Source organism: Pinus tabuliformis, chromosome 3_1, assembly GCF_031772625.1.
Source record: "Pinus tabuliformis cultivar Carrire ecotype Pingquan chromosome 3_1, CPIR1, whole genome shotgun sequence".
Lineage (NCBI taxonomy): Eukaryota > Viridiplantae > Streptophyta > Pinopsida > Pinales > Pinaceae > Pinus > Pinus tabuliformis.
In genome coordinates this window covers 170,193,024-170,220,879 of record NC_142301.1, presented here as the reverse complement: position 1 = coordinate 170,220,879, position 27,856 = coordinate 170,193,024, and the positions used below count along the sequence as shown (strand labels likewise).

Here is a 27,856-nt window from a genome sequence, read left to right as displayed (position 1 = left end):
AGGAGATGATTTCATTCAAATTGTTGACTTCATACATGCCAACTATCTTATCATACATGTCCTTAGACTTCCTCAAATTTCCAACATATGCAAGTAAACTATCTTGTAAACCATCAACTATAATTTGCTTTGCTTTTAACTCACCTTTCTTGTGCTTGTTCTTGGCAGCAGCGGAAGCATTCTCCAAAGCTCAGGTACTTTTCCTTGAATGTATTCCAAAACATCATTGTTATTGGCTATGATCTCCAACCTAATCTTCCATGCAACCTAGTTAGATGAGTCACCCAACTTCTCATGTTCCTCGAGGAACCTAGAAGACATCTTGACTTGATTAGATAGGCCCCTCTAACTTTCCAAAGATGATTGCTTCAATGCTTGTCTCCTTTTGGGCTTGTTTTTCACCTTAGCTCTAATACCATGTTAAAATTCACACTGCTGTATGTTGTTTCAATTACTTTTAGCCCAATTCAATTCTTTAATTAGCAATCTTTTCAATAACAATTAATAAATCATCAACGGTAATTGAAGATCGAACAATAAATGCAATGACAAAGGAGACAATTAACACATCAACAAGAGACACCAGATTTGGTCAAAGACCAGGGAGAAGCCCACTTTGGGGAAAACCTTTGAAATTCTTCTTTTTATTAGTTTGTCATAAAATGTTCAACAGAGAGTACAATGAGCCCAATACAAAATCATCTAGCAAAATTAACTCAACAATATCCAAAAATATGTTCCTAGCATCAATAATAAATATAGATCAAAGACGACTTTTCTTGTCTGCGGTCAACTGCGGTCAAATGTCAAAATTCAGCCCTAGAGCCCAACCGCATGGAGGAAGAAGGATGCGTGTGGTTGAGACCTTCCAACCGCATTGTTGAGCTTGTAAGCCTGTGGTTATAGTCGAAAATTGTCTGCGGTTGGAAACCAAAACCCTAAAACACGTGCGAGCTTCGAACCCTGTAATCTCGGACCTGTACGAACCACTTTTCTTGACCTAGTCTCAGACCTATGCGAACCAATCAATGAAGAAGAGAAGAGGAAGATGCTTGGTGATATCCAAATGAGCTTGAGGTCACTTGTTTTTATAGTGTTGGAATTTCTAAGTCTAACTCATTAGAAATTCTTCCTGTACTGTCTGGTTTATTTCTTCCTACTTGTTTAATTACTTAACAAGTTATTTACCATGTAAATACTGAAAATAAACACAAGTACAATATTAACATCTACAGATCATCAACTGAAAGAAAACAAGCACACAAGTGACATCGTTATTTTTGGACCAATGTCCCCGGAAAAACCCAATGCGGGAAAACCGGTGCAGCTATTCAGAGGGTTTTATTATCATGCAGTTTTCAGAATACAACCAGGGTACCAGAAATGGCTCAACCAACAGAGAATGCCCTCGACAATAGTACCTCTCCTCAGAGACAAATATTCCAGTTGAATAATCACTGGATGAATGATCCCACAGCAACAATTGTAGCTCCCACTGCTCTGCATCACTCTGATAGGGACTGCGTCACCCTACTCGGCTCACCAGCACCCAATCTTTCCCACGAAATCCTTCCAGTGCTGCCTCTTGGCCCTGCGTCAGCTCTGCTAGTCTCTGCGTCAGCTTTTGGAGCTTCTGCGTCAGCCCCTAGACCCTCTGCGTCTCACATGCTGGCCTCTCCCGGCTTTGCGCAACTCCTAGCTCTCTGCATAGCACCCAACTGCCTCTGCCTCCACCTCTCCGGGCTCTGTGCTCTCTCTGGTACCAACTCTGCTCCTCTGCTATGTATTCACTGCCCCTCGCTGCTGATCACTGATTCTATCTCTCTTAGCAAACCCTGCCCTAGAGAATAGAATGACTGATCACTCTGGTGTATTCTCCAATTGACCTTCAAGCCTCCTCTTATACTTTTCTCGTTGGTCCATCAACGACCTAGATTAAATCTCTAATCAACGGCTAAGATTAGATTTGGCTTGATCCATAACTTTTGGAACCTTCTAACCCCGTTTTATATTAATACCTATTAATATTTTATTTTTCCTAAGTTTAGACTTAGGAACACCATTAAAAATACTAATTATTTTAATATATCCCAAACCGTTTAGAATCTTCCCAAACCATTTCTGGTTGTTGGAGATCTCATGTGCTTTAGCCTCTCCACCAATTTTCAAGGTTAGAGCACATCTGATGCTACCCCAAATCAACATATAGGCTTCCAAGGGTATCCAATTTCTTGTTAGCGTTGCCCTGATCAAATGTGACATTGTGGGCTTCAATTCAAAAATATACTTGCCCTTGTCCAAATTGAGTGCTTCAACAGTGAAAATTGGTCTTCTCGAAAAGAGGAATCTAGTCCCATGGTTGGAATTTGTCACTGAGCTGCCAAGTTAACACAATGGTCATGTGAACTGTTGAAATTAGCAAGAAACGTGATTCTTTATTTGTGCCGTAATTCAAGGAGTCAAAGGCGAGTTCCTTTTTTTGTGCATGATCGAGTTCCTAAAATTTAGGAGTTTCCCTAAAAATTAGGAGTGCATGAGGCAGTTAACTGATGCATTGAAATTGAAAGTCAAGTTCTTGATTTTCTAGTGTGAGTTAGTTTGGAAACTAAAAGAACAATTGGAGTTAGCCTCCTAAATTTTAGGAGGAACTAGTTAACAAGTTGTGTTAACTAGAAAAGCCCAGTTTTGACTTTTCAAACATAGAACTCACTAATTTTAACCATTTGAATTGCCTTTAAAAGGAGGAACGAAGGCACAAGTTTAATCATTGTTTTGGTGAGCACGAGTTGGTGAGACCAAGCAATAGGAAGCACGAGTTTGTGCGTGGAGCTTGTGAGAGGAAGAGTGTGCAAGAGAAGCTTGTGCACAGGTTGGTAGAAGGCAACGGCGATCAATAGTCTTGCAAAAGGTTTCAAGTTTAGATTGGAAAGGAGAACTATAGAGAATGGTCCAGAAAAATTAGACACACCTAATTTAAATGATTTATGGAAAGGCATTTGTGAAGAAGAGGATGCCAATGTACCCACCAAGCCCACTTCGGATAAAGAGCTAGCCATTTGGGAGAACAAGGACAACAAAGCCTATGCCCTGATTGCTGCTTCTATAATTGAAGAGGTAAGTCGCCATATAGTTTCAATTACAAGTTCTTATGGTGCATTGAAAAAGTTGAAAGATCTATATGATGCACACTTAGAATAAAACGAACTTCTAAAATACACAAGAAATCATCAAAATGCCGACAAACTTAGAGAGAACAGTTCAAAAATTGGCTTTATTTTGCAGTAGCCGGGAGAGATGACGCTGGGCTAGTATGGGCCCACATAGTCCTGACACAAAACTAGAAGGGCCAATGCAAAACAGAAAAGCTGCCTGTCATGCAGAATCCAGAATTGTAGGAATAGCTAGAACTGTCAGAATAGCCGGGAGAGTTGACGTAGGGTTGACGCAGAGCCTACGCAGGGCTAGCGCAGAAATAGCTGGGGCTTACCCAGTCTTGTGTCGGATCAGCTGGAATTTGGCCGGGTGAAGTGAGGTAAAACTCACTCAGATTTTCCGCCAGTATTTTCTCTGTAAAGGATTGCTAGCTGAGCGTCCTGGATTTGTATTCAGATATTACTCCTGCATAATAATAAACACTCAGAGTTGCTACACCGGTTTTCCCGCATTGGGTTTTTCCGGGGACTATTGTGTCCAAAAATAAGTGTCCTATGTATCTTGTTCTTTGCTCTGTTTTCTGTTTCATGAGATTAAATATTTAATTAGTGCAGGCTACAAAAGTAATTTTCTTCAGTATTCAAGAGAATAACTTGATGAGTGTAATTTAAAAATCAAGTAGGTGAAGTAGATTCAGATTTGCTGTAGTAGGGGTTCCTTCAGTAGTTGGAATTTTCACATGGTATTAGAGCATTGATTTTGAAACAAAAAGAGCAGATCCAGTGCTGAGCAGTGAGGTCGAACGCTGCACCTGGCAGCAATTCGAATCCCCTTGAAGGGATTGCGTAGTCCTTGCTGGAAGCAGATCCGAGGAAATCTCTCTGAGTGAGACGATAGAGAGGTACGATTTCTAGTTCGTGAGTTTGCAGAGGCAAAGGGAGTGATGCAGTAATCCAGGTGGATATTGGTGGCCACCCGCCAAGTCCACTTGGACCCCCACCATTGTTTCTTTTAGCGTTTCTGTTTCCTTAATTGTAGCATAGTTTATTATTTTTAGCAGTTTTTCGAGTCTTGAACTTCTGGAGTCGTTTTGAGGCCCTAAACGACGTTTTTGGGGAAAACTGGGAGCAACATGGGTTCATGGACCGATGTTGCTCTTCCTAAAGTTGTAGTTCTTGGATAAATATTTCTAACGAGATATTATGCGCGTCAAACGGAGATTGTATGCCAAAGTTACGACTTCGGGAAGTTGATGTACCAATTTACCCAAACGGGGCCCACAGTTTGGCGTTTCATCTTCTAGGGTTAGGTTTTTGGATGTTTAGGGTTTTCCATTGTTTTTCAACAATAAATAGGCCTTTGAGCCTCATTGTAACACAGTTCAGAGGCCACATCTCTTCTCAGAGATAAGCTACCATCACCCTAGTTGGTTTATTTCCATTTCTATCTGTAATCATATTTCAGTATTTTACATTAATGAAATGAAGTATTATTTTTGCTGCATCTCTGTGTTTATGGTTATCTCTGTAATTTTTTTTGTTCCTGTTTAAATCTGAATCATTGGTATCCGAGCGGTCTGCTTTTTCTTTGTTTTTCTTTGCATGTCCCCAACGAGGTTGGGATATAAGGAGTTAGGGCTTGAACTAGTCGATCCTTTGCAAGACCAGCCTCGCAAATTCCGACGGCCTCCCATGGCGGATGAAAAGAAAGACGAGGGGGCAGGAGATCCTATCAAAATCTTGCTCGAAGAAGCCCTCGAGCAACAAAGGAACGCGATGATGGACAACTTTGCCCAGATCCTTCAGCGGCTACCCAGGGGCGATGCATCGGCTTCCAATAGCTACTCTGGAAACACCACACTGTTTAAGGTACAAGTTAATTTTGAAATTCCCATATTTGAGGGTCAGATAGACGTAGATGCCATAGATAAATAGTTAAATCTGCTAGAGGGTTATTTTTCTGTTCATGATTTTTCCAGTCGGGAAAAGATTATTTTTGCTCTTCTCAAAGTAGCCCCCCACGTTAAGGACTGGTGGGAAACCTACTGCGAGCAGAAGGATGAAAGTACAGGCTCACTATTTTAAGCCGCACCCACTTGGAATTCATTCCGGGATGCCATCAAGGAGCAGTAATACCCCGTCAGAAGCTATGAGGATCAATACATAAAGTGGACCACGCTGTGGCAGGGAAGGGACCAAGATGTGCCAGATTTTACCAATATTTTCCATACCCTTTGCACAACGTTGGGTATCAAGGATTCATAGCAGCATTTGGTACTCAAATACTGCGGCTGCCTGCACAAGTACATCGAGGAAAAAATAGAATTCCTGAACATCTCCTCGCTCGGCACGACATACCGATATGCCGTCAAAGTCGAGCAAAAGTTTAAATAGAAGAAACGAGACGATCTGCGAATCCAAAGCAAGGAAAGGTGCCCCAAAACCGCAAAACAAAGGACAAAGCCAAGGTGGGGCGGCCCAAGACAACCCGCCAAAGCTGCAAGCAAAGAACAATGCCGTGAAGCTGAAAAAGGACACGGGAAAGTGATGTGAGTTCTATAAGAGCTCCACTCAGAACACAAGTGAGTATCGGGCCAAGCAATCATTGGTGGCCGAGCTAAAGGTTTCAGAATCGGATGCATGTTCCGACTCTGAGTCAAAACTCGACAAGGGGAATGACAAAGGGAAGTAGATTATCGATGCGGAGCCCAACGCCACCGTTGCCACCACGAAGATCCAGAAGGAGGAACCCGAATATCCAGAGGAGGAGGAGTGTCTCTTCCACTCCTAGATGTGGGTAAAGGGCTCCCCGCTACAGTTCATTGTCGACAGCGGGAGCCAAAAGAACCTCATTTCAGTAGAGGTCGTGAAGTGACTGGGTTTACCGACCACAACACATCCACAACTGTACACCATCTGGTGGCTTCACTAAGGACGGGATCTTCGCATGAGCCAACAGTGTCGCCTTCCATACAACATCAAGCCCTTCACGGATGAGGTATTATGTGACATTGCTCCCCTTGAAGTTTGTGATGTATTATTAGGACAACCATACTTGTGGAAGTGACATGTTGTGTATGAATCAAGGCCCAGCGCTGTTATTGTTACTTTGTGAAATAAGTTATACAGGATACCGGAGGTAACACCGCCTACTGCCATCTCTTTGGTTACTGCAAAACAATGCAGTAAGCTCATTTCCAAAACCGGTAAATTTGTTTTCCTGATGATACGCCCTCAAGGAAAGAAGAAGACGGTGGTCACGACCTCCAGACAGGGCCTCTCCGCAGAACAACTACAGATGGACAAGGTCGTGGAGGAGTACGAGGACATCTTCACCTCCCCCATAGGGGTTCCCCTGCACTGTCAGGTCAAGCACTCCATCGATCTGACCACAGGTGCGCCGCTGCCCAATGGACCAATCTATCGGCCCTCCGTTCTGGAGAACGATGAAATCAAGAGGCAAATTCAGGAGCTGTTGCAGAAAGGTCACATCCGTTCGAGTTCATCTCCCTGTGGGAGCCCGATTGTGTTCGTACAGAAGAAGGATGGGACTTGGAGACTCTGTATTGACTATTGGGCGCTGAACAAGATCACTGTTCGTAATAGGTATTCGATACCACGGATTGATGACCTCCTGGACCAACTGAAGGGGGCAAAATATTTCAACAAGATCGATTTGAAGTCAGGATATCACTAGATGCCAATCGAACCCTCCGATGTGTGGAAGACTGTCTTCAAAGCCAAGGAGGGCCTTTTCGAGTGGCTGGTTATGCCTTTTGGATTGACGAATGCTCCTGCAACATTCATGAGGCTAATGAATAACATCTTACGACCATTCACCAACTCATTTGTAGTGGTATACTTGGATGACATCTTGATCTTCAGCCAGAGTTGGGAAGAGCACCTCCACCACATCCGACAGGTTCTCCAAACATTGCGGCAACACAAGTTATGTGCCAATTTGGAGAAATGCAGTTTTGGCATGACCCAGGTTCAGTATCTGGGATACATTATTGATGAACATGGGGTGCATGTGGATCCAGCCAAGATCCAAGTCATTCAGGATTGGCCATCTCTAACCACTCTGACAGAGCTCCGCAACTTTCTAGGTCTTGCCAACTTCTACCGTAAGTTCATGTTGGGATTTTCTCATATCACTTGCTCCTCGAGTCATGTCACCAAGGGAGGAGCGAAAGCAAAATTGTTTTGGTTTGAATCTCAACAGAAGGCATTCACAGAGTTGAAAGATCGCCTCTGCTCGGCACCAGTGCTCGCATTACCAGTCTTGCAACAACCATTTGAGGTCAAGACAGATGCCTTTGACTATGCTATTGGGGCAGTCCTTACCCAACATGGGCATCCAGTGGCATATCACAGTGAGACACTTTCAGACACAATCAGGAAGTATCCCACTTATGACAAAGAGATGTATTCCATTGTGCAGGCCTGCCAACAATGGAAGCATTACATTTTGGGGAAGGAAACCGTCATCCACATAGACCACGGACCCCTGCAGTTCATACAGACCCAAGGGAAATTGCAGAATGATCGCATCAGAAGTGGTCCACATACCTGCAACAGTTCCACTTGAATATCAAGTATAAGAAGGGTAGCACTAATAATGTTGCAGATTGCCTCAATTGACCACCGATCATGGCATTAACCACCATGCTCAACTCTTGTGGGCATGAGACTTCTGATTGGCCACTTCTCTACAAAAGCGACCCAGAATTTGGCCACACATACCAGACACTCTTGGAGGGTCAGCATGTTCCAGATTTTCACCTCCAAGATGCCTTGTTATGCCACCTGGGTCACCTTTGTGTTCCTTCAAGCGAGCATGCCAAGATGATTTGGGAAGCACACTACAGTCGGGTTGCTGGGCATTTCGGGGTCGAGAAAATGGTGGCAGTACTACAGAAGTATTTCTATTGGCCGAATCTTCGACAGGATGTTGGGAAGTACATCAGATCATGCACTGCTTGCGCCATTGCCAAACCGACCATCAAGAAGCAAGGCCTCTATACCCCGCTGCCTACCCCTAGTCGACCTTGGGAATCCATCTCCATGGATTACATGTCAGGCCTTCCTTCCACTAAGCATGGAAATGACTGTGTTTTTGTGGTCGTCGACAGGTTCTCGAAGATGGCCATTATGGCGGCCTGCAAGAAGAATATCACAGCAGAAGCCACTGCTAAACTCTTCTTTGAACGAGTGTGGGTACACTTTTGGATCCCACAGTCTATCATCTCAGATCAGGACAACAAGTTCCTCAGTACATTTTGGTCCAGTCTCTGGTCGATGTTGGACACCAAACTCACGAAGTCCACAGCCTTCCATCCTCAAACTGATGGCCAGAGAGGTTGTCAACATGATGATTGTACACATTTTGTGCATGTACAACTCAAAGCATCCACGCACATGGGACGAGAGCCTCCCCTATGTTCAGCACAGCTACAACTGGGCTCTCCACAATTCGACTGGCCATAGCCCTTTTCAGGTGGGCTTGGGATTCCAGCCACTATGTCCAATTGATGTGGCCATGCCATTTGCAGCTACTCCCGTAGATTCGGCTCATGTCCTGTCTAAAACAGATAAGGCAAACAACTTCATTGAGCACATCCAACATATTCGCCAGCAAGTCCATGACATTCTGGAGAAATCAAATGCCAAGTACAAGCAGCGCCATGATCAACATCGGGCGCCACACAAGCTTCAGGTGGGCGACAAAGTTTGGTTGCATTTGCAAAAGGAATGCCTTACCGGAGCCTATCGGAAACTCAGACCACTCTGATATGGTCCTTACACCATTATCAAGGCCGTGGGAGACAATGCATTTGAGCTCAACATTCCCCCATTCCTTGGCCCGCACCTAGTGTTCAATGTGGACCGCCTTCGACCATACTTTCCACCATTCCTAGACACATCCGACATTGCAGAACAACTCAAACCCACAGAGTTAAATCCTGATTGCATGGAACAAGCTGCCACTGATCGGATCATGGACACACAGATCAAGCACACTCGCCAGCAGAATATCCAACTGTATCGAGTTGTCAAAGCATGCCAACTCCTTCACTAGGGCAAGTGGCTCACCAGGGACCAAGTTCAGCAGAAGTTTCCTCATCTCATGGAGGAACTCAATGCAATGGGGACCATTGCTTCCTAAGGGGGGAGGAATGATCCAGGTGGATATTGGTGGCCACCCGCCAATTCCACTTGGACCCCCACCATTGTTTCTTTCAGCGTTTCAGTTTCCTTAATTGTAGCACAGTTTATTATTTTTAGTAGTTTTTCGGGTCCTGAACTTCCGGAGCTGTTTTGAGGCCCTAAACGACGTTTTTTGGGAAAACTAGGAGCAATATGCGTTCATGGACCGATGTTGCTCTTCCCAAAGTTGTAGTTCTTAGATAGATCTTTCTAACGAGATATTATGCGCGTCAAGCGGAGATCGTATGCCAAAGTTATGACTCCGAGAAGTTTATGTACCATTTTACTGAAACGGGGCCCACAGTTTGGTGTTTCATCTTCTAGGGTTAGGTTTTTGGATTTTTAGGGTTTTCCATTGTTTCTCAACAATAAATAGGCCTTCGAGCCTCATTGTAACACAGTTCAGAGGCATGTAGCCGCCACATCTCTTCTCAGAGATAAGCTACCATTGCCCTAGCTGGTTTATTTCCATTTTTGTCTGTAAGCATATTTCAGTGTTTTACATTAATGAAATGAAGTATTATTTCTGCTGCATCTCTGTGTTTATGGTTATCTTTGTAATTTGTTGTGTTCCTGTTTAAATCCGAATCATGCAGAGCCTTAGCGCAGGGCTTGAAGGGGAATTTTCTCCTGGAAAAGAATGAAGACACATAGAAGGAGAATTTTCTCCTCGGAGGACTTTCCGCTAGAAAGTTCGAATTTCTCACTTGCTGAGCAGTTGAGCAGTGCTAATCAATGACTAGAGGAGTCAGTTCGACAGTTGGGTAAGATGGCATTGCAGGGGCTCAAAGATTTGGACAGGTTGGGAGGTGCTTCCAACTATGTCATATGGAAGACCAGAATCATAGCTATTCTGGAGGAACATGATCTCGAGACCTATGTCAATATTGTTGTAGCTGTTCCTGCTGACAACGATCAAAAGAAGAAATACAAGGTCGAGCAGGGGAAGGCAAAGAGGCTCATTCTTGATGGAGTTCGATATCGTGTGATCTCACACTTGCAGGGCAAGGATACAGCTTGAGAGATGTGGGAAGCCTTGTCTTCTCTGTATGAAGGCTCTTCCGAACAACAAAAGATGTATTTAGAGCAGAAGTTGCAACGGATTTTGATGCAAAAAGGAGAAGGGGTGAACCTCTATCTTCAGTGTCTTCAGGACACTAAAGACCATCTTGCTGCAGTGGGGTCCACTCCTCAGCCAACTGCGATGGTGAGGATAGCCTTGATGGAGTCTCGGTTGAATGGCAAGTTTTCGGCCAAAGCATATTGGGCAGAGAAAAACTACCTTCATGGGAGGAGATGTGGTCGACTCTTCAACAGGAGGAGTTAAGGAGGGACCTAGTGAAGGTCAACCTCAGTGGCAGCAGTGGGAGTGGCTCAAAGATGAAGGAGGGGGAGGAGAACGTAGCTCTAGCATCGAAGGGACAACAAAAGTCGAAGCGAAAGGACATTTTGAAGGTGAAATGTTTCAGTTGTGGTGAGATGGGCCACTATGCATCCCAATGTCCCTTGAAGAAAAAGGACAAGGATGAGAAACATGATCCTAAGGCTGCTTTAGCAAAGATTGACGAGGATGAGTTTGCCACGAGTGCCCACGCATCTCTAGGAGGGAGATGGGGCGATATTGAGCTGTAGTCGGGAGGACTACATGTGGGCAGGATCCTTGAGGAGTCCACCTCTTGGATCAATTCCTTGCTATGAGAGCCCAAGATTCAGTAGTAGCGAGATGGACTTAGTGTCAGATGATGCAGTGGAGTGTTTGGAGGACAGATCCAGTGGCTTGGGACCAGAGACTGATTAGCGCAGAGCAAGGTTGGTGGTAGTGCATGAGTCAACAACAACGCAGAAGACTAAGAGGGTCTGAATCAGCAACAGTGAGATTCCAACATTCATTGTATTATGTTGAACACAGTTAAGTTCAACTACTTTTGGATGTTTTTCAGTTGCTTCTCTTAGCAACTGAGTTGCAATATGGATGTAGTGTTAGCAGTGGCAGTGCTAGCAGCATAACAAATGCAGCGTTTGAGAGGGAGCTGTAGTATAAATGCAGCAGTGGCAGTGGCAGTGGCAATGTCATGGACAACAATACAGTGGCAGCAACAGTGCAGAAAGGAGGTGCTTCAGAAACAGAGCATCATGCAGGTGGACATTGTTGCGAGAGCACTTTCCTCGCTAAGAGGGAGTTAGTTTTTGGTAGCATCAGAAGTGCTCTAGCCTTGAAAATTGGTAGAGAGGCTAAGGCGCATGAGTTCTAAAGAACCCAGAAACTGTTTGGTGAAATTCCACCTGGATTGTATTTTATTAAAATAATTAATATTTTTAATGGAGTTCCCAAGTCTAAACTTAGGGAAATTAAAATATTAATAGGTATTAATCAAAATATGGGTGAGAATGATCTAGAAGGTAGATCAAGTCATGTTTTAATCTTCGCTGTTGGTTAGAGACTTAATCTCGGCCGTTGAAGACTCAACAGGAAAAATATAAAATGGAGGCTTGAGCTTCATTTGGAAACAGAGAGAGAGAGAGAGAGAGAGAGAGAGAGAGAGAGAGAGAATTGATCTGGAGTTCGATTTTTGGGGCTAGGAAGCTGAGAAATTCGAATTAAGTGATCATTCAGCAGTAGAGGGGCTATGAGAATCCAGGAGGAGGACTTTCCAGAGAATACTGACAGAGAGACGGAGAGAGCTTGCAGAGAGGCAACGCAGTAGTCGAGAGAGATGACGCTGGGCTAGTATGGGCCCACACAGTCCTGACACAGAGCTAGAAGGGCCAGTGCAAAACATAAAAGCTGCCTGTCACGCAGAATCCAGAATTGTTGGAATAGTTGGAACTGTCGGAACAGCCGGGAGAGTTGACGTAGGGTTGAAGCAGAGCCTACGTAGGGCTAGCGCAGAAATAGCTGGGGCTCAGCCAGTCTTGTGCCGGATCAGTCGGAATTTCGCCGGGTGAAGTGAGATAAAACTCACTCAAATTTTTTGCCAGTATTTTCTCTGTAAAGGATTGCTAGCTGAGCATCCTAGATTTGTATTCAAATATTTCTCCTGCATAATAATAAACCCTTAGAGTTGCTGCACCGGTTTTCCTGCATTGGGTTTTTCCGGGGAATATTTTGTCCAAAAATAAGTGTCCTATGTATCTTGTTCTTTGCTCTGTTTTTTGTTTCATGAGATCAAATATTTAATTAGTGTAAACTGCAAAAATAATTTTCTTCAGTATTCAAGAAAATAACTTGATGAATGTAATTTAAAAATAAAGTAGGTGAAGTAGATTCATATTTGCTGCAGTAGGGGTTCCTTTAGTATTTGGAATTTTCACAATTAGCTCAATAAAGAGTCTTCCCGAGTCAAGTAGCAAAGAACTAGAGAAGGCAACCATAAGGATGAGTGATTGGGGGGTTTGGTGGTGTGAACTGAGAAAAGAATGGCGACAAGAGAAAGTAATGAGCATGAACAAGTAGTAGTATGCATTAGTCTAATAAAGAGATAGGTGAGTGAAGTGGAAACATGATAGTGTTAGTAAAAAAGGACTAAAATGAGGTGGGGTGAATCTAGGGGCAAAGTGGTGGAAAAGATAAGGCCATGCACATAAGTAAAGGTGGAATAGATTTAATCCAATTGAGATTGAACTAGAGAGAGAGAGAGAGAGAGAGTAAAACGAAATAGAGAAAAGAGAATGCATGCATTTAGTTAACTTGAGAGAAAACCTCATAGGCTCCATGCATGCGACTTAGTTAACTCAAGAAGATGCCAAGTCAGTCTAGACCCATGCATGCGTACTAGTAGAGTGCAATTGACTCACTCAAACGACCCAAATAACTTACCAACACACCTAGTCCAACTCAGATGACTCACCACCCCACCTCAACGCATGCGCATGTCCATAACTTGATGTGTCACCCTCACAGTTTGCAATGTCACAACCGAATGTTGACACGTCACAACTAGAGACTACCATGTGTCATCACTAGAGACTACCACATGCCTTTGCATAACCATAACTAAAAAATTAAAATAGAAAATTGTTTGCACATCCACAAGATCATACTCATCAGACTCAATTTTCAATGAGGAATCCAAATACCACATCAAAATTGACGTGCAAAACCTACTAAAAATAGAAATGTCTCGCATGTCTATGAAACCACCCTCATTGGACTCCATTTTTAGCGAGGAATCCAAATATGTGACTAGATTTGACATGCAATCCCTGACAAAAATAGACATGTCTCGCAAGTCTTCCTAAAGTAGCTCATTGAAATCATGAGCACACAAAGATCTCAAATATATTATGACAACTAATATGTGAGTCTTTGAATCGGGGCTTGTTGAAGAAAGTGTAACTAGGTTCGGTCTTCGTAAATGTAATTTTGATCTTTGTACTTGTAAAGGAAAAGAATTATTTTTGTAATTATCAAGAATGGGTTTCTTGCCCATTTGATAGGTCAAGCACATGTTTAAGTGCTTCTAGAAAAGTCAAGAGTCAATGTAATTGTTGAAGATCCATGTGGGCATGTTATACTATGTAAATCTATGTACTAGAGTCAAAGAAATATGTCAAAGGTGATCCTCCAAAGCAAAGACAAGTCTCCTCTTCATGTCGGCTCAAAGAATGAATTTTTTGGTGCACTTAAAGTCAAGTCGGCCTCACTAGCTCAAGTCGACCCAAAAAGAGGGACAAACTCCTATATATAGGGCCATTCGACCTCACAATTAGACCATCAAGTGATCTCTGAAATCAGCAAAGAAGAGAGGCAAGAAAGAGGTGTGAAAAAGGAGCAGAAAGGTGCTTCTAGGGCAGCAAAGAAGGAAAAGGAGAAACTGAGTTTGGGAGGACTGTTTTTAGGGCCTAATTCTGTCACATGTGCGAAGAAAGGAGGGCAGTTCTGCAGTCACATCAGATCCACAAGTGCAACAACTTAATAGAGTTCGATTGGGCTAAGAAGAGACTCCAAATAGGCCTCCATCTCAAGCGAAGGAGGTCCCACATCTAGCGAAGGAAGGGAGCAAGTAAAAGGGCCTATCTCAAGCCCTAGATCAACCACACATGCGAAGAAATCAGATCTGCAGTAGGGTTAAGAGGATCAGCCTCTAACTCAGAGACACACCAGAAGAAGAGGCTCATTATCTAGTCCAAGTATCAAGAAGAAGAAAGTTTGCCGAGCGAAGGAAAGGAAGGCACAAAGAAGTGGTCTCTAAGGAGACATAGGGTTTCTGCAGTTGCCGAAAAGGAGCGAAGAAAAGTGCCATCAGTTGCTGGAAGAAAGAGATCAAGGTGCAGTGCAGAAGAAAGCCTTGATTGAAGAGCATAAGGGAAGAGAGATGTGTCTTGTGCTTGGAGGATTTACTGGTCAAGGGTATAGGGTTTGGCATTTGTCAATTGAAGCTTCAATAAGATAAATTTGCAGAAGAGTTTCCCTCTCTAGGAGAGAGAGGTTTTGCCTTGGCTGAGAGCCAACATCTTGTGTTCTTGTCTCTTTTTTTTGTTGGTAACTGTTTGATGAAGTAATAGAACACACTCTAATAATAATAAGAGAAGATTGTGCTAATAAGAAAAAGTAAAAAGTACCTCACAAATAGTTATCATCGTCAGAAGAATTCATCATATCTAGATGCCCTAGATTCTTCAACAGAGTTGACACGACAGGTATCATGCATGTAATCTAAGAAAGGCTTATCGAAATCTTGAGCTCGTGAGAACTTTGAATATATAATCAATATTTCCATGCAAACCTCCAAACTTTGTCTCATAAAAAGTAGAACTGCTAAAAATAGCAACATTCTAATTTGACAAAAAACTGTGCAAAATTTGTATCCAAACAACCATAATGTCATTGAATCAATATTGTAGTTGAACTCCCTCTGAACCAACCCCAGGCTCAAGCAAAGTTGTACCCGAGTGTCCTTGAACCTTCAACCTAATGAAAAGAGCTAATCATTAATCCTCTAAATTTGCAAAGGGGCAAATCGAAGGGTTAACACAACCATAAGTGTGATTGTTGCATGTTCAAGAATATTCATTTTTGTGACTAAATAAGTTTAGTTTTGATTTATTTAATTAAGAGAAACATAGGACAACAATCATCTAGGGCCTTTGGAAAATTTGATATGTGCACAACTGAGATAGGCACCAAACTAAGTCAAATGCCAAGTCTTCACATGGAATGAACCCTCCAATAACGCATGTGTTCAATATATCGTAAAATAAGTCTCCACATAGGAGGATGTGCTACAAGGTCCACCTAGTTGAACTCACTAAGTGCACTCTCTAGGATGCATGAGAGTATAAACAATATGATAATCCTCCTAGAAGAATGGTCTCGGACATCTGCCGCGCATTCCTACCATCTTCAACGACTGTAGTAGCAGAGCAACAACACAATAAGGATCCCGGGGAAAACGAAACACCATTGTCCAAAGATTTCAACAACAGAGGTCTGCTGAAGTACTTACAACAGTGCCACAATAAAGGTGAAAAAGTATACAGCCCCACCAATATTGCGTTAGAAACAAATTTTGCTTTTTGGACATCCCAAATTAGACAAATAATGAGGAAAATGGAACACTTAGAGGCGGAAAATCACAGGCTATGAGCCGACATCGACACTTTGTCAAATAGAGTTCTATCAGTAGAGGGAAACAATGCATCTATCAGAAAAACACTGCAGAAATACTGAGAACAAAGTGCAGGGCAGAATTCCGACGAGATTTTACTAGCAGAGATCAGAGATCTTAAAAGCAAACAGGAGGAAATTAGATCCCAACAAATGTCCTTTAAATAGGAAACGAAGACGCATATCAGCACATGGGCACAGGTGGTCAAAGGAAAGGACAAGGCCCCTCCGCTCATAGCAGTGGAGGAAGTAGTGCAAGCAAAGCTCATGGAGGAAAGAACTCGATGAGCAAGAGAATTAAATCTTAAGGTAAGAGGACTCCCTACACCTCCCCCCTCAGCGGACCCAATGGAACTAGGGAACAGGTTTCTATGCGACACTCTCGACATACCAGACATAACCTTGGACAAAGCTTGGATGGGGCAGGACTCTACCCTCTTCCTCAGGTTCCGTGACTCCTCGGATAGACTTCGGGTACTCCGAGCCAAGCAGAAGCTATTCTCTCTTCCGAATAAAGTGTTTTTGGATGAAGACCTCACAAGAGCTCAAGTAGCTGAATTGAAACAGGCCAGGGAACAGGTTGCAGCAGCAAGACAGGCAGGGAAATGGGCAGTGATTAGAAACCTTCGGGCAGTTATTCGGGACACCTTCCCCCCAGGATGGGCATCCCGTTCAGGTAGCTCCAAATGACGGGCCCGAGCGGAGAGGAGGCGGGGCACGGATCTCTCGGTTCACTGCTGGAATGGCAATGGCTCCTTCTGGTCTTCACCAGGCCTACTTTATGAAGCCCTTAGCTCAGCAGACATCCTCCTGGTTACCGAGACTCATGCGAGCCCAGTCCGACCTCTCCCCGACATTACAGGATACCAGTGGACCGCAGTTTGCAGACAGGAGACACGGAGTTCAGGAGGTGTCAGGGGATCAGGGGGTGTTGCTTGCCTCGTCCGTGATAGCCTCAGGAGCAGAGTATCAGTGGTCGCGACTGATGAGTATGCCAGATTCATGTGGATTCAGATCAGAGCCAGAACATCACCTCCGAGAGACATTTATGTCGCAGTTTGTTACTTCCCACCTATCTCATCCTCCTACGCTATTCACAATAGCTCAGAGGGAGACCCTTTTACAGACCTGTACTCTGACATCACCAGGTTTTCGGCAGTAGGGGACGTCATTCTCATGGGGGACTTCAATGCCTGGACCAAAGACCTCCAGACTCCTATGCACGATCGGATAGAGGATATATTTTGCACTCGAGGGATTGACCCAACCACGATCGGCATGCACCGGACGTCCGAGGATCACTTGGGACCCACCATAGCCTATGGGAGATATCTGCTACAATTGGGAGAATCTCATGAGCTGGTAATTCTGAATGGCGTACCATGTTTCCCGTCCTCGCACTTCTTTACCTGCAGACCATTTGGAGGTGGGGCAAGTGTGGTTGACTACGCTATTGCAAACCCAGATCTCCTCTCTTACATCAAAAATTTCTCTATCACCCCCATCCCTCTCGCAGATCATGCACTTCTCTCACTCTCTCTGCAGTTTGACCTCCCGAATCCATCTCCTACTCTTCCCCGCAGCCCTCCCAGGACCACCTTCCGATTTGAGGAGGTTGACCTTGATCTCTTCTCCTCTAGCCTCAGACAGACACTCCCATCAGAGTCCCAGTTCGCCTCTCTTAGCTTCGCCAAGGACAAATACCAGTGCCTCTCCTATGCAATCTGGGAAGCTGCGCTCCAATCCTTCCCCCTTTCTACCCATACCGCCACCACCTCCCGCAAACCGGGAAATTGCCCTATGAATAAATACTATGACCAGGAATGCAAGTCTATGCATCAGGACCTCCGACACGCATTCCGAAACTCCTTACCTACATACCCAGACCTCTGTTCAGCCTACCGTCGCCTACTTCGCCATAAGAAGCGCCTTTTCATTGCCCATAGGAGACAGGTTCTTTCTACTCTCCTCCTTTGCTCCCCAAAATATTTTTGGGGGACCATCCTTTCCCGGCGCTCACCTACCCCAGTCGACCTTGATCCTGCCTCAATGTTCTCTCACACCTCCCAGCTGTATGACATTCCTGGGCAGCCTCTGATTCAGGTTACTTCCCCCCCACCTCCTGCCACCTTTTCTCCGACAAAGATATCAGAGAGGCAATATGGACAATGAATAGCAACAGGGCAACAGACGAAGAAGGCTTCTAGGCAGAATTCTTCAAGCATGGACTTCGCCCCTTAGTAGGATATCTGGTGGACATTTTCAACCAAGTGGTTCAGGATGGATTTCCGGATGGTTGGTCACACCACATTATCTACCCGATCCACAAGTCAGGGCCTACTTCCAACCCCAACAACTACAGGACAATCATGGTTGGGCACACATTCTCCAAGCTATATGCTACAACACTCCACAGGACACTCTCCCATTTCCTTGAGCAGAGACAACTCAGGGCCAAGGGCCAAGCAGGATTCCGCCCAGACCACCAGACAATCGACCACATCCTTACTCTTCGTGTGGTGATCGAGGAGGCTAGACATCGATCCTCTAAAGTATATTGTTGCTTTGTAGACTTTCGGAAGGCCTTTGACTCAATCCCGAGGGAAGATCTTTTCCAGAGGCTAAGAGAGATTGGCATTTCCTTGACTCTCCTGACAGTTATCATGCGCCTCTATGAGGCCGTCCTTGGCCGTCTCCGCATAGTCGGAGGAATGTCAGATTTTATCCGAAGCACCATTGGAGTCAAGCAAGGATGCCCCCTTTCTCCTACTTTATTCGGGATCTATATTGATGAGCTTGAGTCCTTCCTCCGGGAGCATATCCAGGATACAGATGGGTGTCTTCTTCACCAGGTCTTGATTTCCATCCTCCTCTTTGCAGACGATATTGCCCTTATTGCCTCCTCCCAAGAAGGCCTTCAGAGACAGCTGGATGCTCTCGCAGCTTTTTGTGACCGGAGGCATCTAACTGTGAACTTGGGTAAAACCAAAGTGATTATCTTCAATGGAGTCAAGAAAACCTCGAACTTCCACTTCCTATTTAAAGGAGAAGAGATCGAGATTGTCAACACCTATACATATTTGGGAGTTCAGTTTTCAGGGCCTCGCTTCAGCCTGCGGCCAGCCCTTCAGCCTCGGATCAACAAAGGGTATGGCTCCCTAGCCCTTCTGGAGAGGCAGTGTTTCCGACACCATTTCCAGGACATCTCGTCCAAAATGAGCATCATGGACACTTTGATTTTCCCCACAGTGCTTTACGGCTCAGAGATTTGGGGTCCCTCTCTCCTAGAGTCAGATTGGGCCTCAGCAGAGCGGGTCCAGACCCTCCTTTTGCACCGTTTCATTAGGTGCAAGCAGACAGTTCCTCATAACATCATTCTAGCAGAGTGGTGCAAGCAGACAGTTCCTCATAACATAATTCTAGCAGAGTTCGGGGCTCAACCTTTTCGCCTAGAGGTGATATTCAGGTTAGTGTCGCTCCTACACAGGCTCCGAGGCCTGGCAGACACGAGGAAGGGTCATGACAGATACCCATATTTAGCATATTGCTCCTCGGAGAACATCGCCCATATGCAGACAGGCCGATCCAAATGTTGGTATACCGGTGTGACAGAGCTTCTGGAGGCTTCAGGAATCCAGATTGACCATCTCCCTCCTTTTTAGTACTCTCTAAATGCTCCAGGCCACCTCCTTCCCAATCAGCAAGAGCTGAATAAAATCATTAAGGAGGATATTTACAGACGATACATTCAGACTACATGGACCAATCCTCCCAATGGGTTGAGTCCAAAAATGGCCTTCTATGCGGAGCATTGCCTGGAGATCAGGGATGGGCTCATCATCAGACCCCAGTACACGTTCCAGCATTGGATGCATGCCCTTAGAATCCCCCTCGGGCAGCTTAGAGTTGGGTCTCACAGACTCCGGGTGGAGATAGATCACCACATCGATAGGGCGGATAGGATTTGCCAGCTCTGTCACTTACAAGAGATAGAGACAGAGACACACTTCATCTTCGGATGCCCTGCTTACTACGAGATTCGAGGTTGTTTCCATTGTCTCTTCAGGTCTTCTTAGACTTTGACCAGCTTCCTCAGATATGTTGATCAGAGATGCCTTGCACTTTATCTCCAGGAGGCCTTCAGATTTCGGTCCCGTTTTCTTCAGCCCCCCACCAGATCGGACACCACGCAGAAGATCACAGACTTCTTTAGGGCACTACCATCAGCGCGGGGCACCAAAAGAACCATTGACCGACCCGCAGACGCTGAGACCAGATCAGTGCGGTCCCGGGGGGGCCGACCCACCAGACTACACCAGTGCTCCAGGATTGGATCCACCCCTGGGAGGCGCCCTAGAACCTCCAGGCGACAGCAACGACAACCCAGTATGCCCACAGGACAACAGACTTTGACAAGCTTCTCTCAGTTTTCTTCTCTCGACCTCGGATGTTAGGAGTAGGAACTGTGCAGGAGACTCCTTCCCTTCTTCATCGCTCCTTCTTCTTCTTCTCCTTCTCTGCTTCATCACAATGCTTTGTTTCGAAGCCGACAGCTTCTAGCTTCTACATTTACATTTACTTAGATTATAGATGTATTTTCTGCTTTTTAAAAGAAATGTTAAAGGGGACCGTTTGGTCCACCGGCTTGGCATGATGTAATCATTGTAACCGACAGTCCCGTTGATCTATTATGGTCATTTGTTGGACATTAATAAAATTATCTTATCTTATCTACAACAACCTCCTCCAAAAATAGCAAGAGGTCCACAAGATGCATGTAACTAATCCACATGTGTGAATTTAAAGCAACCATCTCCATAGACAAATGTGTAAGGTGCCAAGTAGATGGAGTGCTACTCAAGAAAGGATGTGGTCTACTCCCAAAATAACAAGCAGAACATCTCTCGACATGTGCACCTGCCAAGAAAGAATCTCCAAAAATAGAAAGGAGACCAAGCAAGAGCATGTAAAATCCACACACGTGGGCCTTGACAAGGGGACACTTGTCCTCATGTGTGACACACTAAGTCGCTGTGTTCGAGTTCGGCGACCTTGAAATTCAAATAGAGTTCGATACCTAGTATTTTGCCGATAAAGTTTGGCATAAAATTCGACATATAGAAATTTGAATATATATATATATATATAATATATATATAATTCAAAGTTTCTTCATTGGTGCTCCTACACAATTGCTTCTACAGGATGTTACAACACTTTTCTGCTTCTGTAGATATATATAGATATATATATATATAGATATATATATATATAGATATATATATATATATATATATATATAATTCAAATTTTCTTCATTGGTGCTCCTACACAATTGCTTCTACAGGATGTTGTTACAACACCTGTTTTTCTGCTTCTGTAGATAATCAAGGCCTTTGTTTCTTTATTTGTTACAGTGCCCCAAAATGGTTTGTAGTGTCCCAAGAAATATATTGAACTACTGCACCTGTAATGCATCCGAATTATAGCTACAGTTCTTCCTATTTCCCTCAAAATTATTTTGTTTTCCTAATTTAAATACTTAAGAAGCTTGTAATTATTTAATTTTGAAATATGAGTTATCTTTTGCTTTTGGTCGGCTTGAAATTCCAGAACAGAATTAACCGAGCATGGAGGGATAGGTATCAAGTGTGCAGGATGCAGTAGGAGGGTCGATTGGCACAATGCAGCAGGAATCAAGACTCGATGGTGGAGTGATGGAGTGTGAAAGTGACATTTTCGCGTGGGCGAAGCTTTAGCCTCGTTACAACTTAGGGTTACGTTTTTTTTAATTATAAACATTGAAAAAATGTCGAACCACAAAACCCTAACGCAAATTTAATTGATATTTTTGACGATTTTTTTGATTTTGTTCGGGTTTGTGTGCGAGTTCGGGTTCATGTTCGTCATAGGTTCGAGTTCGACTTGAAATTCGGCAAACACAAACGAATTTGTTCGGATTGTGTTGGGGTTCGACAAATTTCGAATCCAAAGGATTTTATTCACCAAACCCAGTGACTTAGGTGACACACCTCCATAACCACCACTAATAAAATAATATAAATGCTTGATCAAGGAGGTGAGAGTGCTGTCCAATGAAGGTCAAAAGATGACAAGTAAGCTGAAATATCCATGCAATAAAAATAAGAGAGCACCTAGGAGAGATGTGCCCTAGAAAATTATGTCATGTAACTACCCCAACCACCCAAAAAATAATATACTATTCTCCAATGAAGTGCACCCCAAGAGAATGTGCCAAGAGTGGTTAGACCTCATCATAAAACATTAAAATATTAATCAATATACCATGTCATAAAGATGTCCAACCAACCCAAGAGATTGTGACCTAGAGAAGTGTGCCAACCTCTCCAAGAAATAATATAATAATACATGCCTTGAAAATTGTGCCCAACTTGCTAATTGTAATTTGGATAAATTAGATTAGTTTAACCATTCAATAGTAAATCAACCTCGTGTGCACAAATGTTAATGTTGAAATAAACCATAGTCCCCCCTCTAACACTCGAGAACTGATTAAATGACCAATAGTAAGTGTGCCAATGAGGGGTGCACTCTAATAAAATAAAATATGTTATCCCTAGCAATACTGCAACAAAACATAAATCCCAACCTAAGATGCACCACCACCTAGGGATTATTACATCAAAATATCATCCAAGCTTAGGAAAAGGTTAGAACACCATCAAATCATATGTGGTAATCCCACCCCAAGGGTACTAGCATCATCAACTACATTCCCCTTAAGGTGATATCTAGCAAATGTTAGCACATGCAAGAAGACCTCCAAATCAGCAAGCACAATCATCCAACCTATGAGAAGTGAGACTTCCCCAACTAAAAGTCTCCATCAAATAACCTAATGTCACAAAGAGAAGAGGCTCCATGAAGATGTATCCCCCAAGGTTGTCCAAAGCTCTAAGCGCACCAGTAGCAAATCTCCATCAATGTGATGAAAATCACAATGTGGAATCTCATACAATATGAGGTGTAACTGTGGGTTAGTGCTTGACAATTAGTTTAAGGAAGCCGACTTAAATTTTTATTAGAGTGTCATGCTTCATTGTGAATGTGTAAACAATTCTGCTGATTCTTTTTCGTTAGAAAGTTGCTGTTAGGCTTGGGCATTTGTTTTAATCAAGCAAGCATTGTCCCAGTCTGGCTTCATTTTGTGAGGGTTATAGTATGCTGTTTTTCAGTTTCATTTAAAGGAATATAAGATATGTAATTCAGTCTGCGTTGATTCTTATTTATTTTTTCCTGTCCTCTTTATCGTTCAGAACCTTGAATTCCTTCCAATGAGTAACTGGATTCTGATTATTTTCATAATTGATTTTTGTTGTGTCAGCAATTTTTTTTCAGATCACAAGTAATTGCAAGCCAGAGCTATAAAGTCAGCAAGTGTGATGACTATGTTTGGGTGACTAAAGATGAGCTGCTGGAATATTTTGACCCAGAACAGCAACCTTTTCTGCAGAAAATGCTTATTCATTAAATTATGATAGTGAAAAGTAAGAACACTAAACCCTCCTTTGTGTTTTATGTATACATTACTTTGGTTTTCTAAATATATCTGGGTCTTGAACTCTTTTATACATTCTTTTCTTGTTTTTTGTTTTTATATATTGTAATCGATATTTTTTTCAAGATAGGCAACAATCTCTTGTTATATCATGTTGCTCAGATGACCTTTTTGGTAAATGCTTTTGAGGTTAAGGACATTATGGTGAATGGTATATAGTTAATCTCTAAGGCTCTGCTTTCTCAAATGGATATTAGTATCTTCCAATACCAAGCGTGCAATTTCACAAGCATGTTGCTTGTTTGCAATCAGCGTTTAATGTTTTCTTTTTACCAATGAAACGTCTACGTCCTGCATTTTTCATAAATATTGTATATTATTCCATCTTAAGTATTCAACATAAATTGACATTAACTTTTAAGTTTATTCTATGTGTGTGCTTATTTTGCTGTCAGGGTTATGTAGCATGCGACAAGCTACTCTTCTCAACCGAAGCAGGGTTTTCAGAGGCAGGCCGATTTTATTTGTATGCCAACTTAATCTGGGACTGAATATGTTAGTTTCAAGGTTTGACAATGTGGTGCTGCTCATTGCAAAAAAAGAAAACAACATTAGGTTGTAGACATTACATTTGTCATGAAGGTACTCAAAAATCAAGGGGCCTGGAGCCTGCAGGCCATAGGCATTCCACAAGTAGCCTATAGGTTTTGTAGCCCCCTTTGGTAAACATATGGGCTCTTACCAGCTTTGTGAGAGGGACTGTCTTTTTTGCATGTACTACAGCTTCGGCACTATATGTGAATGCCATTTCAGTTTTATTAGGAAAATCAATATTTTATTTTCTTCAGACAGAATAAATTACACATATCAAATATATAGTTAGAAGGATTTTTGGCCTATTTTCCAAACCTATAATGTGATCATTTAGACCCATACGTGGCCTAGAAAATCTCCCTTGCTGTGCAGTTGTGTCATCTTTCTTGATCCACTAACTTTTACCGATATTCTCTATCTCATTGCTGTTAGCTTTATGGTCCTTTTTTTTTAACTCAGACATATTGTTTCTTCTTCCCAACCACATTCTGCTTTATTCACAAACATGTGAAGTTCTGGGATTCTTCTTCTATATTTCCTCAGGTAAGTTTTCCATTTTACTCACTTTTTGTTTGGTTTTCTTAGAGTAGATCCTTCTCCATATCTTTGTTTATAAGTGTAAACGCATAGAAGCTGTCTGGTTCTTTCATTGATCTTCTATAGCCAGGTTTAAAACTGATTGGATATACTCTGGATCTAATGGAATTTTCCTTTGTTCAGTCTTGGGAATTTCTCGGTTTGTCTTTGCTTTTTGTGCTACTTTTTGTTCATATTGCACTTCGTTTGACTTGCATATTTTAATATCCATCTTTTTTATTGCACTGCCCTTTGCCGGATGTCCAAGTTCAAAGCAAAGTCTTCACTTGAAGGGTATATTTTCATAGTCAATCGCTTGGTGCAATGTAAAAGCAGTCAAGGAGGTTGGTAATAACTTCTCCAAATCCAAATTTACACATTCTGGGATACCATAGACTCTTCATTGGTTTTGTATGCTGGGAGGTGAATGACAACTTTCTCAATTTGTTTCTAGTTGTTGTAGCCATAGACATGGCCTAGAATTCCAAGGATAGCACATAGAATTACTTGCATAAGATCAGGTGTATCCTCCATAGGATTGAAGCTCACTATCTGGATTCTGATATTGCATGAAAAGGCTGGACCTACCCATAATCCATGGGTTACACCTTGAAAGACCATACCCTTGTCCATCCGAGAAGTAGAACATGAAACAAGTTGCACATATATTCCCCTCAATTGGTTTAATTCTTGGATATCCATGTGAGAATGGTCCGATGAGATGCTTAGATTCCCATGGATTTACAAACTAATGTCTAATACTTCGTCATCTAGATATTCTTTACTAGAAATCCAAGGTCAATAATGTGTCAAGTTCCAATGTACTGCAAACAATACTATCTTCTTTTAGTGCAAGGGTGAGTTTTCTCTTTCCATTATTTAAAACACTCCCAAATCTTGCAGGGCACCTTCCTTTCTCCCTTCTTTCATCCTTGGTGGGAGTGTAATGCTCTCAAGTGTCTCAAAAGCTACAAGGTCTTATGTACCCTCACCTACAAGCCCACTCACCTTGTTTGTGTTTGAATATGGCAACAATGAAATTTGAAAGAAGAGCAGCACTGCAAAAGAAAAAACTGATATAGTTTGCCTCCAAGTTCAACAAAAAAAATTAAGTGAATTTTGTTTTAAGTTTCCAAAAGTGTTCAAACCTCAAATATTGTTGCAAAAGATGCCAATATATATACATGTTAGCAAAAAGCATGGTGTGCTAGTTTGAGTGGTTGAGTACATTGAATTTCATGTAGGAGGTCTTTGGGTCACCCCTGGGCTAACTGTCTTTGTTATGTGCCTCATTTTATGTCCCTATCCGGTCAGGTGTTGTAATTAGTGCCAATGGCTTGCACTTTGTATCAGCTAAGAAATGCAGGGAAGTGCTCGAGAGTTTCTTTGTGAAGTTTTTATGGGGAAAAATTTAAAAATTAACAACAGTGAAACAAAATTTAACTAATTTTCTAAAATATTTTGCTTTCCCATCAAATTTGTCAATGTCTTGAGATTCAACGAGTTCTAGGATTTTGAGAAAAAAATTCACCAAATATGGTGACAAAGCCTACGAGCACAAGGCCTTATTCTAGTTTGTTGGGTGAAAGGAAAACCTTTTGAAAATTTTGCAAGGGTTCTTATCTATGATTACAATTAAATAAAAACTCTGAATATTTAAAAGTCTTGGGTTGTCATGTTTAAAGACATTCCAAAAATCAGAAATGAAAAAGGTTAAAATATATTCCAAGCCTATTATATTCATCAAATTCATTTTGGCATTGACATGCCATGTTTTCGTGAAGAAACTCTAATTTATTTCTTAAACATCTAAATGTGTTTACCTAGATCATATACCAATAATTACTAATATATTTTATTTAGTATTTAAGCACTTGGAGGTCAAAGAAAATATCTTATGGTTGACGATGGCACTAGCTCCTCTTATGATTTTGGTGTAGATTGGTGCTTTTCTTCTTACATAGGAGCAATACTTATCTTTCTCTTTGTGAAGGGCCTATCTTTTATCTTTATACCTTCACACTCTCACTTATTTTGTTTGTAGGGGAAGTGTTTTCAACACTCTTGCATTGCCATTATGACATTGTATTTTCGTTGTCATTGACTTTTTTTCGGTCACATTTGTGGCATCAATACAATTTCTTTCTAGAGGGTGAAAGAGGAAGTGTTACAATCACACGAGAAGTTTATCCAAGATTGTTGTTGGATTTAATTAGTATATATTATAATAAGTCTGGGAAATTTGGAGACTAGATATAAAAATAGATCCTAATTGATTATAGAATAACCTTGGCTAGAAAAGCTATGGAAATTAACTTTCCTAGTGTGAGGACTGAATGTTTTAGTTTCCAAAAGAATAACTAATAAACCAAATAGTTAAACCATATTTGTCTCATAAAAAATGCACTACTTTTGGCTAGTTACTTTAGTTGGCACTATGCTAAGCTTCTCATCCCTTTGATCCTCGTTCTATATATCTTGACCTTGTTTCTATGACATAAATATTTTTTTCTATCTAGCAAAATTTACTATCCCAAAATGGTTGAGAGAATTGCTCTGTGATAACATACAAGTTTCAATATAATACAAGTCTTATGCCTCCTACTAACACTAACACAATGGTTGATTGGTTGTGAGACTAGTATGCTTGCTTGTTCAACCTTCTCCTTTTCTTATGTGCTGCAAAAATAAAATTAAAATAACTAGATCATAGCAATGCTCCATACTACCCCTTTCACATACTTTCCTAAAAATGTTCTTTGGAAAAATATGTCAAAAATGCTAATATGTGTCTTGGAATTATCTCTATGGCAATACCTCTATGTATAGGTTGGTAGGCCACAATGAGAGTGGGAATTTAATGGATGAGGTAATACTTTGTCAACCTTACTAATGAACCGATGTCTCATTTATAAGAGGTTTCGTTTTGGTGGTGTTTTATTGTTTTTCATATGTAGAATGTGTAGAATTTCCTTGAGATTCTGTAGCTGTTATAATCAACAATCTAAACACTAGTTTCTTTTCATTAGGACACATAATTTCTTTACCATAGATAAGTAGCGGAAATAAAAGAATATGCAAAGATAAAGAACACAATAATTTTTTCTTGGGAATCCGATTGGGAAAATCCACTTCTTTGCTTGAGAGGTTTTTGACCAATAGATCTCTCACAAGACA

General features: G+C 42.2%; 1 protein-coding gene across 1 annotated transcript in view; it reads left to right on the top strand.

Moving 5' to 3' along the window:
• The window catches only part of DECOY (decoy), a 139,955-nt gene extending 115,547 nt beyond the window's left edge, over window positions 1-24,408 (top strand). The window contains exons 6-7 of the mRNA XM_089412602.1: window positions 23,336-23,498; window positions 23,965-24,408. Coding sequence (XP_089268728.1) covers window positions 23,336-23,482 — 147 coding nt within the window. The 3' untranslated portion in view covers window positions 23,483-23,498; window positions 23,965-24,408. The remainder of the gene's footprint in view (window positions 1-23,335; window positions 23,499-23,964) is intronic.
• Window positions 24,409-27,856: the final 3,448 nt, after the last annotated feature.